Genomic DNA, 16,139 nt, shown 5'->3' on the forward strand with positions numbered 1-16,139 from the left:
ATGGTCGATCTAGAGGATTGACACCCCAGACTGACCTAGTTGTCCACTTTCCGAAAGCAGTTTCCGAGAGGAACGGCCGTGCCTCTCACAAAAGCAAAATTGTGCCTCTCGTGAAAACAACACATTGCCTCTCGCGGAAAAGAAGAAGATAAAACACGTATATTTCGTTTTCCGAGAGGCACGCTCACGGAAGCAAAACCGTGCCTCTCGCGAAAACAAAACCGTGCCTCTCGCCGAAGGAAAAAAATAAAACGCATTTTTTTTTCATTTGCGAGAGACACGAAAAGCAAAACCATGCCTCTCACGGAAGGGAAAAAACAAGAGAAAACACATTTTTCTGTTTTCGACTCTCGCAGAAGCAAAATCATGCCTCTCACGGAAGGAAAAAAATAAGAGAAAATGCGTTTTTTTCATGTCCAAGAGGCATGGCCGTGCCTCTTGCGGAAACAAATTCATGTCTCTCACGGAAGAAAAAAACGCGTTTTCCCAAAAAATGTATAAATTTTTTGTCCAAAATCGAAGGATGACCGGTGAAAAATCAAAAAGCCAAAAAAGGAAAAAAAATAAAAAGTCAAAAAACGCATGGAAAATAAAAAACAAAATACGGAGGAAGCGTCCAGAGTGCGACACGTGGCAGCAAATGAGAGCGGGCCAGGTGACGCGCTCTTAGCCCCCCCCCCCCAAAGTGACCCTTGGGGAGCCTAGGAACGAGTGTTCCTTAGTTAGTTGCACCATGTACCCCCTAGATTAAACCCCCAACATTTGGCTAATTAAGGACAGTAAAACTGAGTCTAAACCGAGCCCTCTCAGCGATATTTGATTTTGGCCGTTAGATCCCGCATCTCGGTTGTCCCTGACCGTCTGATGAATCGCTTCCGCTCGTGTTGGCTGCTCCTGTGCCGCGCTGTCCTTGAGCTGCTAGGATAGTAAAACTGAGACTAAACCGAGCCCTCAGCGATTTGCGATTCTAGTCGTTAGATCATGCGTCTCGGTTGTCCCTGGATGTCTGATGAATTGCTTCCGCGCCTGTGGGCCACTCCTGGGCCACGCTGTCCTTGGGCTGCTATTCTAGAGGCAGAATCTGATGCCTCTCGTTCACTCTTCACGGCTAACGTCGGATCTTCAACGAGCGGCGGTGATTCTACTCTGTGTCCACCTCCTACCACCACTCCCATCCGCGCAGCCCGCCCACTCCTCTCTACCCCCGAACCCTTCCAATCTCGCCCTAGGTCAAAGAGAGACAACCAGAGGTGATTGATGGCGCCAACCACTCGCGATCCACGCATTTGGCGACCCTCGATTCTGCTCCTCTCCCGACCTATGTGTGTCGCCACCATTCCTCCTCTCAGGAGGCAAAGACCAGGAGGAGAAGTGGAGCGTTCCTCACGACGAGTAGCGGCACCTAAGACGACATGTTAGCTCGCATGGCGGTTGGAGGGTTTCCAGGCGGAACTGTGTCAAAGATGGTTGTCGCCCTACAACCACGCCGGTATGCCACCATGCCTTCCCCTACACTGGATTTTTCTATTCCGTTCAGATACACTCATGCAGGTGAGCATGTCAATGTCCTGTTATATCTGTTTCACCTTTTATTTAATCTGATCCGTACAGATACGATTAGATCTTGGGTGTTTTCGTGGGAGATGTTTTTGTTTTCCATGCAACGTTCCCCATCACTTCCTCGGTGGCTTGGGCAGTGGTCTTGGCTATGTATAGGTTTCGGTTGCCCATTCAACTTCAACCAACAATGCATGACGGTGAAGTTTTACTTCTCCAACTTCTTCTCCCTTTTACTCCCCCTACTGTCCGCCGGCCCAATCCTGCTAATGTTTGCTCGTGCCGGTCTGGGTGCAGCTCTGCTGCGTCTAAGTGTAGTTGTCGGACTGGGTGCGATCCGAGTCTTCCAGCCGCCCGTCCTCATAGCCACCTCCTCCTCCGGCTCCGTCGTGGATGATGTCGAACATCTTGCTGTCCACGTCATTGTACGTTGGTTCCCCCGCTTTAGGCACATCAGCGAACAGTGTGAGGGCACCCATATGCTCTCTGCCCGTCGTCCATGCCCGGACAAGCTACGGCGATGAACACTCCGAGAAGGGCAGCGGTGCCACGTTTATGTCGATGATGGCACTTGCCCGCCGGGGGTTGCCGTGGACTGCCTACTGAGCTGCTTGGCAGCGTAGAAGTACAGAGCCTTGCAATGCTTCGGCCATGGTGTCATTTGTACAGTGGACAACACTATCGGGGCACTGCGTCCCAGTCCGTGACCTCCACCACGTCCGCCACCAGCACGCTCTCCGCCTGCCTTGTACTTCTTGAGCGGTTCCTCCTTTGAGGCCTTCGTTTGACGCGATGATTTTGCCGCATCGTTGAGTTGATCTACTAGAAATTTGGAGATGTAAAATACTGGAAAGTGGGGATTTTGCCACGGAAATTGGGTGGACAGCTACAAAAGCACAGGCTCCGCTTTCCTTTTGGGTGGGCCAGAGGTGTCAGAGTTCGACGTGTCCCGTATCCGGACTCCCGCAAAGTCCATCCCCTCTTTAGTCCTGGATTACAGGAATATTGTGGTCTGGACAGCTTCACGGACGGATGGGGTCGGCATCGGATGGCTTCCTGGGTCCGAACAGCTGCGTCCGGATGTATGCGGGCGGTTTGAGGGTCGATGTTGGAGATGCCCTTAGCTCGGGCTCAAACATGTACGTATGCAACTTGGATGCTGGCCGGATTGCCCTAAGAGCATCTCCAATAGAAGATGCAAATTTGGGGATATAAAAATTTACATCTCCAAAAAGTGCTTTTTACATCTCAAAAAAGAGACAACCCAACAGATGATGCATATTGGAGATGTAAAACCGCAATACTGCAAAATGGAGATGTAAAAACTAGTGGGCGGCAGCCGAATTGGGGCGGCGGCGACACAGTGTGATTCGTAGCGGTACCGTCGGGGCGGCGGCGCGGTGTGATTCGGGGTGGCGCCGTCGGGCCAGCGGCGGCTGTGCGTGGGGGTGGAGGACAAGCGTCAGAGGGGCGGCGGGGGTGGGAAATCGTGACACCGGAGGCACAAATCGGGGCGGTGGAGCAACGACAGTGCAACGGTGACTCGAGGAGGAGAGAGGAGGAGGAGCGGCATGGGGGCGGCGGAGGAGCGGCAGAGGGGCGGCGGAGCATCGGTGATTTGAGGCTAAGAGAGGAGGAGGAGCAGCGTAGGGGTGTCGGAGGAGCGTCAGAGGGGTGACGGGGGTGGCGAATCGGGGCGGCGGCATGGCGGCAACGGCATGGATGCGGTGGACGGATTGGGGAAATTGGTCGCGGAGGCAGCGGCGAGGTGGGTCAGACCACCGGCGGCGGTGGAGGAGGCCGCGGTGTCACCGGCTTCGGCCATGGCGGGGGTGGGCGGTGGGCGGGCGGCGGTCGCATGGGAGCCAACTGAAGGCAGTTAGACGATTGACACGCGGCTGGCGTTTTTACATCTTGAGATGTAAATTTGCATCGCGAGGTGTTATATTTTACATCTTCGCCTTCAGGAGGCGAAGATGTAATTTTTATTTCGTCTACATCATCTGTTGGAGATGGATTTTTGGGCCTCGGAGATCCAAAAGTTTGTTATTTTTCATTTACATCTTCTATTAAAGATGCTCTAACTTATTTTGGTTTTTCCAATAACAAATTGACGTTTGATATGGGAGGTGTTATCCCAAACGGATCATTCGCACCCAACCGGTAATGTGAGCGAGCGAATACAGAGCGGTCGTTCGCAGCACCGCGTGGCCCGCACCAGCGGCCTGCTAGCTCGGCCTTCCTCGGAAACGGTAAATCTGCAAAAACAAAACAACAACACCTACAGTAAAAAATGCCAGGATAAACTAAAAAAAGGTAAAATACCTACAGGAAATAACCATGCCGCAGCGAAAAAAATATCTACATGGCAAAAAGTATGCCAAAAAGGTAAATCTGAAAAAACCAACATGATATTGCCACGTTGAACTACAGAAAGAAAATCATAAGCGGCAAATGTGCATTCTAAAAATCATACAAAAGGATTTGCGATGGTCCACTAAAAAAAATATGAAATCCTGCATGGCAAAAGTTGCATAGTAATCTAAGAAGAAAAAACCTACAAGAAAGAAGGCGATGGACATTAAGTTGCCACCATTTGCTGTAGCAAATAGTACTCCCTCTAAATCCGCACGTGCAGAAATATTTTCTAAAAATAACAGGCATAGTTATCCGGTTGCTTTCACTATTAATTGCTTGGACCATGATGTGAATAGTTAGTCGGGTTCCTGTAGTTTTCATCTGTTAATTGCTTGGAGGATAATGTGAACAGTTAGCGGCATCAGCGTGGATAAGATGACATGAGTGCCTGAGTGGATGATTGAAAGAATATATATATCTACAGTGCCCAGGATCCCACCCACCCTCCCCCAAAGATCCCATGAGTGGCAGATTGAAATAATCTATGTACAGTAACTAACCTCCCCCCTATTGATTCAAAAAACTAGCCTCCCCTCCCACACGAAAACTTATTTCAGAATCCGCTTTATTCACCGGCATGTTTGCCTTCGTCGGCCCACGGTCGTCGGTCGCGCCGCCGACATGGTATGGGCCAGAAACGCCGTCCTGCTAGGCAGGATAGATATTTGAACATCTAGCTTTCAACTGTGCACCATCCGACATGACATCTGATTTTGCAGATTATATTACTGGTTCTTCTGATTTGCGTCATTCTAGCGAAACCAATCATGAAACCACAATCTGTTTGGCGCATAAGCATTCTAGATTCCCCCCATGATAACGCGTCCACGTTTGGTGATATAGTCAAACAATTCAGTGCTTTACTGAATCCAACCTTCCGCATGGCGCGGCTTTTACGTGCATTTGAATCGACGATGGGTATTGCGTGGTTTTCCGGCTTATATTACGCCTAACTATAGTAATGTGTGTGAGATCAAATGTTCATGCCCCATGCTTTGGGACTCGTTTTTATAGGACGTGGCTAGACAGCGCCTGCGCGCTCGATGGGGCGTTCGGGCTCACCTTCCATAAAATCTAAGTACAGTCCAATTACACGCATCACATACTAAAACAGGAAAAGCACCTGATCCCCGTGTCTGCTCGCGCTCTCCTGCCCGGTGATCCCTCAGGAATATCCCGCATGCATGCATTAATTGGGGTTTCAATTTTTTTAAAGGCATAACTTTTTGATTCGAGCGTCGAAATTTCGAACCGTTTTCACCGTTGGGTTTCCCGCGACGGATTCTTCAAAACTAGATCCCATTTGAGTAGGTTTCGACGAAATTCTTTTGAGCAACTTTGGGTGCAATGGAGAAAACTTTAGTGGTATAGAAAAGCAACTCCTTGTTTTTGGCATAGTAGAAATGCCTATTAGGTTGGTTTGTGTAAAAACGAAAAAAATCAAGCGAAACATGAGGCGTCTTAGTGCTACATGCAAAGCAACTTCACTGCGCTATGTGTACATGTGAATTTTGCTAACATTATCCCAATTTGTCTATCGTGATTGCTCAGTTGCCTGTCATTGGTCGTTAGTGGCCTATGGTTGACTCTCAGTTACCTACAAATACTATGGAATTGACTACCATTTATGACCAATTGCTTGCTATTGGTAATTGGTTGTCCATCATTGCTGCTGAGTTGCCAATCGTTGATCATTAGTTGCCTATGGTTGAGTCTCGGTTGCCCCCAAATACTATGAAATTGCCTACCATTGATGCTCAGTTGCTTGCTATTGGTAATTAGTTGCCTATCATTGCTGCTCAGATGTCTATCGTTGATCGTCACTTGCCTACAGTTGAGTCACAGTTGCCTACAAGTACTATGAAATTTCTTACCATTGATGCTCAGTTGCTTGCTAGTGATAATTAGTTGCTTACCATTGATGCTTTGTTGCCTAACTTTGCAAATTAGTTGCCTACAAATAATGTGAAGCTGTTTATCATTGTTTTTCTAACTTGCCTACGAACATTATGAAGTTTAGTTGCCTACCAGTGACGCTTAGTTGCCTGGCACTACTATTTCAGTTGCCTATAATACATTGAAAAGTTGTCCATTAATGTTGCTAAGTTGCCTATCTATGAAACTATGTTTCTTACAATACCAAAAATTCTTGCATGAAGGATGATGTGAAGGAAGTGGCTAGTCATGACAGGCAATTTGGATAATGTTAGTCTACTTCAAAAACTAAGCTGCCTACAATATTATCAACTTGGAGGCAAACACAAGTTATGGAAGTATATTTGCTAGTTATGGTAGGAAACTTAGAGGTGAAGCTAGTTAACTTGGTAGTTATGGTTGTCAACTTCAAAGGGATTTTTGATGATAGGCAGTCATATTACACAAACTAACAAGAAGTTGCTTTCCTGTAGCACTAAACTTGCTTCTGTAGCACCCAAAGTTGCTCGCCAAAAAAAAATTGTCAACACATACTCATATGGGATCTAGTTTTGAAGAGCTCGTCGCGGAGAACCTAGCTGTGAAAACGGATCTTAATTTTGATGCTCCGTTCAGTTATAGCTTTTTAAAAAAAATAAAAAAATAAATGCATGCAGGTTTATATTTTTCTCACACATGAAGTCACTAGACGTTCTTTGCATGTCTCATTTGTGAAGAGAATTCACGGGATGATGCCCTCATGAAAAGAGTTTAAGTGTGTTAGGGTCTTAGGGACCATGTGGTAGATGACAGAGAGGGAGACAAGGGTGTGCGCTCGCTTTAACATAATAGCGTAGCTGCATTTTTAAGTATTTAGTTTTCTTTATTGCTTCGGTGGTCTCGATGGTAGAGATTACATGGGATATCTCGAGTGTATATAGTAGCTAACCTGGCCAACCAGTAGTCCTACTCGCTCATGGTTTAGGAAACTTACATGGACACATGCACATACACGTGCACGGAATGGACACGGACAAGCAGTCGTGTTTAATCCTAATAATATCCACCTCATCAGCGTCCCTGTTGTACCGTCTCCCCTCTCCCACCCCATTGACCCCAACCAACACCACTCGCCTCCGACACATATCGACCTAGATGTCGTCTGCTTCCCAAAAATATCTTACCCCCCAGCAACACCCAACCCTATGTTGCGCCGCCGCATACCCCCAACACCAATTGCAAAAACCCAACAGTCGAACACTCGTAGGGTGGAGAGGCAGGAGCACCGAATAGATCTGCAGAAATCTGCATGTACTTGTCTTACTGTATATTGTATGGGCTATGCTTTACAATGTGTTAGTACTTATGGAAGCATATATGTTTCGAGGTTACAGATTAGTTGTATACTACTCCCTACTATAAAGTTAGTACAAAGTTGAGTCATCTATTTTGAGACGGAGGGAGTAGTCATCAACCCGTGCACTTGCACGGGCTAGTTTATAACAATGCATTAGCTAAACCATTTAGAAGAATATTGCAATGAATATAGAGACTTGGTGATATGCTCTTGAAAGTTTAATTAGTTAACACTACAGTTTGTTTTGTAACATGTGCATCGTCAGTAGTTGCCCAATTATACTTCATTCTACAACAGATGCAAGAACCAGAATCTTAAAATTGTTTAGGCATCCTCAAGAAGAAGCAATATTTCTACAACTAATATAGCCCGAAAGATAAATATTAGAAATTGATAGTTTCATTTACTTAATTAATAGTTCTCATATGGTTCCTTTTCATGGCGTTCGAATTAAGTATATCTTTTTATAAAGCTCACAATAATAATCGTATAAACGATATCAAAACATCTATATGAGCTTCATTCTTTTTGTAGCAGACTTCGTCACACAAACACGTGCGCACAGGGAAACCAAAAGAAAAGAATAGAACGAACATACACAATAGAAACTTGAAAAGTTTTACATGTAATAGTGGTATTTGTCATTTCTTTTATCCACTCAAGAACCATCTGAATTTACCCCATGTCTATGCTACACAGTTTTTGTCTGTATGACCCTGCATCCATTCATCAAATAATTGAAAGAGTACCACATGAGCTACCAAATTGCCTTTCTCTCACAAAAAGGCTGCGGAATTATCTATATCTTATTCCTGTCACCCAAGATGCATCTGGAAAGTGATCCAAGTTAGTAACTAAAGAGTTCATGTAGTGATTTAATGTTGTACATAGATAATCTAAGATGCAATTTGATAACAATCAGAATTTATTTTATTTAATTTTTAATTAAAACCACCAATTATCCTACAACATAACAGGATAATAACCTTTCTAAGAAAGCTGCCAGGTCATTTTACACATGGAAGGATAGTTTTTGCATTTGTTCACTTCCCTAATAAGTCAAAGTGCTGCATAAAATAGAAAGCACATTGATTAACGTAATTGAAAATTACTATAATTGTGGGTTAGAAATAGTACTAAATGTTATGACCATGTAGAACAATATAAAACGATAGTTTTCTTTAATATAGTATTATTAATGGATGATGAACTGACTATTAATACGTATATGAACAATGTCATACAAACAAGAAAACAACCCAACAAACATGAGCTATCAATTGCATCCATGTTTGTGTGTTGACTAGGTTCTTGATACATATCATTATGTATTATCCTAGTACTTCCTCCGTCCAGAATTAGTTGCTGATCAAACAAATGTATCTAGATATATTTCAGTACTAGATACATCCTGTTGAGCGCATACTAATCCTGGGCGGAGGGAGTAGAAATTATGAAAGATAGTACGCAGTGTACAATACTTTTAGTTTGTAATTGATATTGGAGTCGTCCTTTCGCATGCCAGACCTACACTGAAAAATCAGGGCAACATACTTCTGTTTTCTTGCAAATGGAATGGCTAATAACTGAATGTATACAAAGATAATATTACTTATAATATTCTCTCTATCCTAGTCATACCAAGTATACAAAATAGTGTACATTAAATCTTGACCATATAATAATACATGTTTCATACTGTCACTATAATTAATGAAACCGTTATGTCCCAAATCAATATCAATCTTAGCACCCTTGTATGTCCTGAGACCTCTTTCAATGCAAAGGTGCTTAGATGAGGTGCTAAGTACATTAAATACCATAGCAACTCAACTCCCCAATGCATAGGTGCTTTACTTGTTGTTGCTAAGCACACTTTATTTAATGAGTTAGCACCTAAAGTCTTTCATGCATTGGTCAAATTGTTTCATCTAAGTGGTTTGCCTAGGTTCTCGTGCTTGGCATTGGTTCTTTTGTGGGTCACCAATGTACTCTCTCCCCTCCTTAAATGTTGCGCCATATCATTTTTTCGCTTATGCGACATGCTTAGCACATGTCCATGGTGGAGCACTGGGAAGGGCAATAGATTGGACGTAGCTCCTGTAGCATCTGTATCTGCTAAGGGCCTCTTTGATTCATAGGATTGCAAAAACACAGGAATAGGAAAAATGTAGGATTGGAATGGCATGTCCATTGGATCTCTATAGGATTTGAGTTTGTTTGATTGTGTCACAGGAAAAACAAAGGATTGCTTCCAAGAGGTTGGAGTGGATGTAAGAATTCCTGTGAAATGTAGTACAAATGAATCTTTAGGAAAAAATCCTACGGGATTCAATCCCACGAATCAAACGACCAACGTAGGAAAAATTCCTAAAGATTCTAATCCATCAAAGATCCTATGAAAATCCTTTGAATCAAAGAGACCATAATTGTGATGCATGGGAAAATCGAAGTCCACCAGGAAACCCGTAGTCTAGCACCTGGGCATAGGGCCGCTGGTGTACCCGACCATGGAGCCGGTACACGGTGGTGTACAACATGCAGTGCCGCATCATCGCTGGCATTACGTGCAGCAGCTCATGTTTCCTTCCTCAAGAAGGCCGTGGCAGCCCTTCAGGTTGATTTTGGCAGAGGTACCACATGTCCTCCCATGCTGAGTCGCAAAAGTCAGTGTACCGGTCGCAGATCGGCTGCTGCTGCGCTACGATGATACCGGCCGGCTAGATTCGCTCGGTCGTTTCCAACGTTATCCTACACGGTTGCAGTTCACCCAGCAATCTGCGACGTAGGGCCAATTCTTTTGCTGGCTTCTAAAATAAGCTGGAATAAACTGCCCCCTATCCAGCTTATTCTAGAAGCTCAACCAAATTTATTTGTTTAGAAGCCTAATAGTTAAGACTTGACTAATAGGCGTCTACAATGAAAACTTTGGTTGGGCTTTTAGAATAAACTGCCACCTACCCAGCTTATTCTGGAAGCCCAAAAAAGCTAGCAAAAGAACTGGCCTGTAGTGGCATGGCTTAGTTGACCTCAGCGCTCACATGCAGTCTCCCTGATCGAACGTGTGCGCCTGATCTTTGCAGCTAGAGGATATTCTTCTCGAAGCAGCCGGAAACGATAAAAATCGAGAAGACGACGGCCGCGTGACATGGAGAGACAAGTAAGAGCATGGTTAATAGTATAGCCAGCTGCTGGCTATAAGCCAGTGCCATGTCATCTACAGCCCATCTTATAGTCAATATGTATAATAGTAGATCAAAAGAGTGTACTACTTTTTTATTATGTGGCCCACCTTTCATTCTCACAAAGTGCCTAGGAGCACGTGCTAGAGCTGGCTCTTCGCGAAGAGCCCGCTTACCTTCTCTCTCCTCTTCTCTTTCCTCCAACTAAGCAGAAATATACTAGTTTATTCCTTATAGCCCGCTGACTCAGCTCTATTATACTTGCTCTAAGAGAGAGGTCGAGGAGAGATTGGTTTCTGTGACGGGCGTGGAGAAAGAGGAGAGAGGTAGTGGAGAGATTGATTTTTTTTGCTTGCAAAAAAGAGATTGTTTTTTTACAGGGTGCAAAGAGATTGATAATTTGATAATGCTTTGAACGAACTCTAGGGAAGATCTCGATCGTAATAAGTCGGTCCCACCAAAAATTAGTGGCTCTTAATTTCTAATTAATGTGTAAATTTTTTGGGCGTGCCATAGATAGATAGATAGATAGATATAGATATACATATATATGTATATTTTTTTAGAATCATAGATACAAGCGGGCCTTATTTCAGCACTAATATGGAACTTCCTTCGTCCCATAATACTCCTACACTAAGGCTAGTCATAATGGGGAGTAACTTAGACTAGTGTCATGCATACGACACTAGTCTTTGTTACTACCTTCATTATGAAAAGTAAAATAGTAGTAGTATCATAGATAAATATATTTATTACATTGTAGACTCATTTTGCTTTGAGTGGTGTTATGTTTACAGTAACATATTATGTTATCCAAACTTCTCTCTCCTCATTAACTATACGCCACGTAAGCAAACTTGTCTTGAAATGCGCTATGTTACTTGTTAAGTTACTTTCACTATGACTAACCCAAAGTATAATCGCTCTTGTGTTATTTTTTCTTGATACGCATAAGCATGTGTATCATATATTAAAGAAGGAGCTGCAAAGAAGCCAGATACAACGCCTTTCGGCCATTTCCACGCCAATCACAAAGATTAGCATCCACATCCAGCCAACACACCCACCAGGCTAACTATGATACATGCTATACCTAGGCCAACCTCATACCGAAGGCAATGATGCAAGCCACATAGCAACCAGGCCACGTCACAACCGAGGCCGGAGACCTCTACCACAAGACCAAGACTCGAGGACAACGCAGACCAACGTACCCCACCCAATGCGCCAAGAAGAAGTCGGCAAGTGAACGGCAGGGCCTGAGCAGACCTAAAGATGGCGTCATCCAGAGGGCGCTAGCGATAGTGTTATAGGACGGAAGGAGTAGTTTTTTGGGGTGAATCCTACACTAAAGTATGCGAAAGTTCTAAACCAACGGAGTTTTACGGGCATATTACGTGGTCTCTTCGTTAACCAATCTTCAACCCCTCCCCCCTCCCTGATTTTCAGGGGGGTGTGGGCCCCTCATCATGATTTCCTCCAATCAAATGGTCCTAGCTAAAGCCTTCTCATAAAAGTCCGTTGTCCTGTGTCCATGTGCGAAAATTCTAACCCAATGGATTCTTAGGGGCCTATTAGGGGGTTTGTTCGTTAACTAATCTCCACCCCCCCCACCCTATTTTCAGGGGATGTGGGCCCCGCATCATTCTTTCTTCCAATCAAAAGGATCCAGCTAATCTTCCCCGTAAGGTCACAATGGGCAGGAACTTAGGAGTAACATCACACACTCCAATACAAGTTTGCTTATGTGGCACATATTAAATGAAGAGAGAGGTACTTGTGGTAACTAGCTAAGTTACCGGAACATCACACACTCCAAGAAACAATGAGTCTATATCCTAATAAATACATCGCTGCATGACGCTACCTACATGTTCCAACCCACTATGAAGGTAGTAACATAGTCTAGAAAACTGTGTAGGTTACTAGCTTATGTTCCTGCCCATTGTGACCAGCCTAAAAGCCCGTTGTCATGTGTCCGTGCGTGTAGCAAAGCTCGTCTGTGTGTGTAGCAAAGCTCGACGGCGCGCATTCATAAGTACGGGACAGCGCACGCGCATTCATTCATAGGTCCAACAATGGGTGAGTCACTCAGTATAAAAGCATGGCCACGCCGCGCATTCTAAGCACAAAGTTGTGTAGGGCTTGGCTAAGAACCGTTGCAAAGCAAGCAACCAATGCATGTGCCTGCAACGGTGGCTTCACTGTACAGAATGCAAATGGAGGCCGTCTACCTCGGCTTAGCTCTGGTATCCTTGTGTATCGTGCTTCTTTCCAGGCGCGCGCGCAGGTGGTCGGCATCGAACGAGGCGCCGGGGCCGTGGCGGCTGCCGGTGATCGGCAGCCTGCACCACCTCATCGGGCAGCTCCCCCACCGCGCGATGCGCGACCTAGCGCGGCGCCACGGGCCGGTGATGCTCCTCCGGCTCGGGGAGGTGCCCACGCTGGTAGTGTCGTCCCCGGAGGCCGCCCGCGAGGTGATGAAGACCCACGACATGCTGTTCGCGACGCGGCCCCTCAACTCCACCATGAGCGTGCTCACCAACGGCGGCCGGGACATCGTGTTCGCGCCCTACGGCGACCACTGGCGGCAGCTCCGGAAGATCGCCGTCCTGGAGCTCTTGTCGCCGGGGCGGGTCCTGTCCTTCCGCGCCATCCGCGAGGAGGAAGTCGCCGCCATGCTCCACGATGTCGCCGACGCCGCGGCGGCCGCGCGCCCCGTGGAGCTGCACGCGTGCCTCTCCGTGGTGGTCTCCAACATCACGGTCCGCGCCGTCATGGGTGACTACAGGTTCAAGCAGCGCGAGGAGTTCATCCGCGCGCTCCACCACTCCCAGAAGCTCGCCGCGGGGTTCAACCCGGCGGACCTGTGGCCGTCGTCCCGGCTTGCCGGCTGGCTCAGCGGGGGCTTGCGCCGCGCCAAGGAGATCCGCGCTACCGGGAATGGCATCCTCGACACCATCATCCGAGAGCGGCTCGAGAGGACGACTGAAGGTGGCGGAGGCGAGAACAAGGACCATCACCTGGTGGATGTGCTGCTAAGCATGCACAAGGAGGGCAGGCTCGACATGGACGCCGTGAAAAACATCATCTTCGTAAGTAGCTAGAGACTCTTTAACTAGCTAGACCAGAAGCTCCCATGCATCCTCAAATACTATGCAACTGTAATTGGTTGGCGCGCGCATGCAGGACATATTCAGCGCCGGCAGCGAGACGACAGTCATAGAGTGGGCGATGGCAGAGCTGATGAGGAACCCAGAGGCGATGCGGAAGGCCACGGCTGAGGTGCGGCGAGCTTTGGAGGCCCGCGGCAGCGTAGAGGAGCACGCCCTTGGCGAGCTCCCGTACCTGCACCTGGTCATCCGGGAGGTGCTGCGGCTGCACGCGCCCACGCCGCTGCTCATCCCGCGGGAGTGCCGGGAGCCATGCCAGGTGCTCGGCTACGACGTGCCGCGAGGAACGCAGGTGTTCGTCAACGCATGGGCGATAGCCCGCGACGAGCGGTACTGGCCCGACGCGCCGGAGGAGTTCCGGCCGGAGCGGTTCGAGGGCGAGGGCGCCGTGGACTTCAGGGGCAACGACTTCTCCTTCCTGCCATTCGGCTCCGGCCGGAGGATGTGCCCGGGGATGGCGTTCGGCCTCGCCATCATCGAGCTCACGCTCGCGAGCCTGCTGTTTCACTTCGACTGGGAGGTCTTGCCGGGTGCGGCGGGCGAGCTCGACATGGCCGAGGTGTTTGGCCTCGCGGCGCGCCGGAAGGCCGACCTCCCGCTGCGCCCTGTCCTGAGGGTGCCCGTTCCTGGACTCTAGCGCCTGCGCGTCAATCTATCTGTTCCACACGGTAAGAGGGCATTATACTGCACCTGCATCAATGCATGCGCTTAAATAAATTACAGTAATATCTGTATAAATGTCATCAAAATAAGATTGTCTATCGTACGTACAGTATGCATAACATAAAGTCTTGGCACGTACGCATGCATATCTGTTCAAGTGTTGGCTTTATCAATCTTATTATTATGTTTGCAATTGGGCTTACTGGAGCTTAGTTTCCCACGAGCCCGCGATTTGTGTTGGCCGTGCTAGCTTGTAAACTCTTGGTCAATGTATTTTCTCGATTGTATTTATGATTTAAGAGCATTTCGAAAACAGTGCAGTACTCGTTGAGTGGCATAGAGCATATTTTCGTTTACAAAAGTCAAACTGTTCCTCGGAATGATGGAAATGCACAACGAGATAACGCCTTTTCAGTTTTCACACAGAACAACTTTTCAAATCCTTGACGGTTTAAGAGCAATTTTTAAAATGTTAATCGCGAGCTGATTTTTTTTGTCGGCACACATGCGAACTCATCTGAAGAGCAACCAAACTACAGGCGCCTTTTTCTTTTTGCGATTCAATGAGCTTTATGGATCAAATATCAGAATTACAATCCCGCTGAAGAGTTTCAGCAAGAAAGAGGGGGCGGGGGTGTAATTAAGCCATAAGCATCTACATCTGGACTCCTCGCTCTCTTTGCACAAAGATGCGCTGCACTATTATCATCCCTCCCAATAAAGCTCAGAGTAAAACTTAAGAAACTAGCACTCATCTCCTTAATATTTTTTCCTGTATGCTTCCAACTTACGCTCTATCAAAATTATTGTCCTTCCAAAGGTTGACAATACACTGGGCATCTGTATCAACATGGACCTGTTGAATAACTTGCTCCACTGCCAACTGTGTAGAGTCTCTCACTGCGGGCGCCTATGCATTCCCTGATCCCAAAACTGATCAACCTCACGAGATGGACAAGTGAACTGCAACAGGAGAGTACAGTCCCCGATGGGGGAAAATGAACTTCGGCACAAAAACAAAGGGTGTGTTTGGTTATCTATGAATTTGCTTGCATTGCATACATGTCCCAGTTCAGCCTGGTTGAAGGAAAACATGTAAAAAATATATCCAAAAAAGCAATGGAGCAGAAATGCAATAGTAAGCATGCATGATCATAAGAGGCACAGCAAGTTCAACCTAGCAATATTATGGTGTCATCCTACCACCACATCCAAAAAAGGGTGTAATCTTACCACCGCAAGTTCGCCATCAGTGTGAGGGGTTACTATATACCACCTCAGCAAAATATACAGATCAACAAATAGTTTTCAAGCCCTAGCTACACAAAATATACATCATCGTCGCCATTGCCATTGCTATCGCCGTCGAGGATCATGCACGCAAAGTGCGATGTTTTCAGTTGGCCGTGCGACACTGCAGATACCTACACCGCAAAGTCCACCTACAAGCGGCTGTGCCATGGCTTGACCCGCTCTGTTGCTGTCAATCGTATCTGGAGAAGCTGGGCGCCACTCAAATGCAAAATCGCTTGGTTGGCTTCCCAGTGCCGGATGTGGACGTCGGACCGAAGAGCTAGACACGGACTACAAGAGGCCGCGTCGGCATGCTACACCTGCTGCTAGGAAGAGGACACAGTTGATCACATACTAGCTCATTGCGTCTATGCGAGGTGGAACGGTTGCTTCGAGTTCTTACAAGTCAACATACAAATTCCAAGTCACGATGACACTTTCATAGAGTGGTGGGAGAGGACGCGTGATTCCTTTTGAGGCAAGGTCAAAAGAGGGTTCGACTCCTTCGTCATTGCGACCGCGTGGCACCTATGGAAGCAAAGGAACACAAGAGTGTTCGATAGGGACGACCAAGTTAGA

The 16,139-nt window shown here is 46.7% G+C and overlaps 1 protein-coding gene across 1 annotated transcript; it reads left to right on the top strand.

Annotated features, from left to right (window-relative positions):
- The first annotated feature begins 12,551 nt into the window (after window positions 1–12,551).
- On the top strand, window positions 12,552–14,580 carry LOC109771775 (dolabradiene monooxygenase). The gene is made up of 2 exons (XM_020330472.3): window positions 12,552–13,526; window positions 13,621–14,580. Exons 1-2 carry the CDS (start codon window positions 12,609–12,611, stop codon window positions 14,239–14,241), a joined length of 1,539 nt encoding a protein of 512 aa, XP_020186061.1. The 5' UTR covers window positions 12,552–12,608; the 3' UTR covers window positions 14,242–14,580.
- The last annotated feature ends 1,559 nt before the right edge of the window (window positions 14,581–16,139 follow it).

Source organism: Aegilops tauschii, chromosome 4 (assembly GCF_002575655.3).
Source record: "Aegilops tauschii subsp. strangulata cultivar AL8/78 chromosome 4, Aet v6.0, whole genome shotgun sequence".
In the NCBI taxonomy this organism is placed as follows: Eukaryota; Viridiplantae; Streptophyta; class Magnoliopsida; order Poales; family Poaceae; genus Aegilops; species Aegilops tauschii.

Coding starts and splice junctions, on each gene's coding strand:
- LOC109771775 (XM_020330472.3), top strand. CDS start 12,609: ATGCATGTGCCTGCAACGGTGGCTTCACTGTACAGAATGCAAATGGAG. Junction 13,527..13,620: donor CCGTGAAAAACATCATCTTC/GTAAGTAGCTAG, acceptor GCGCGCATGCAG/GACATATTCAGCGCCGGCAG.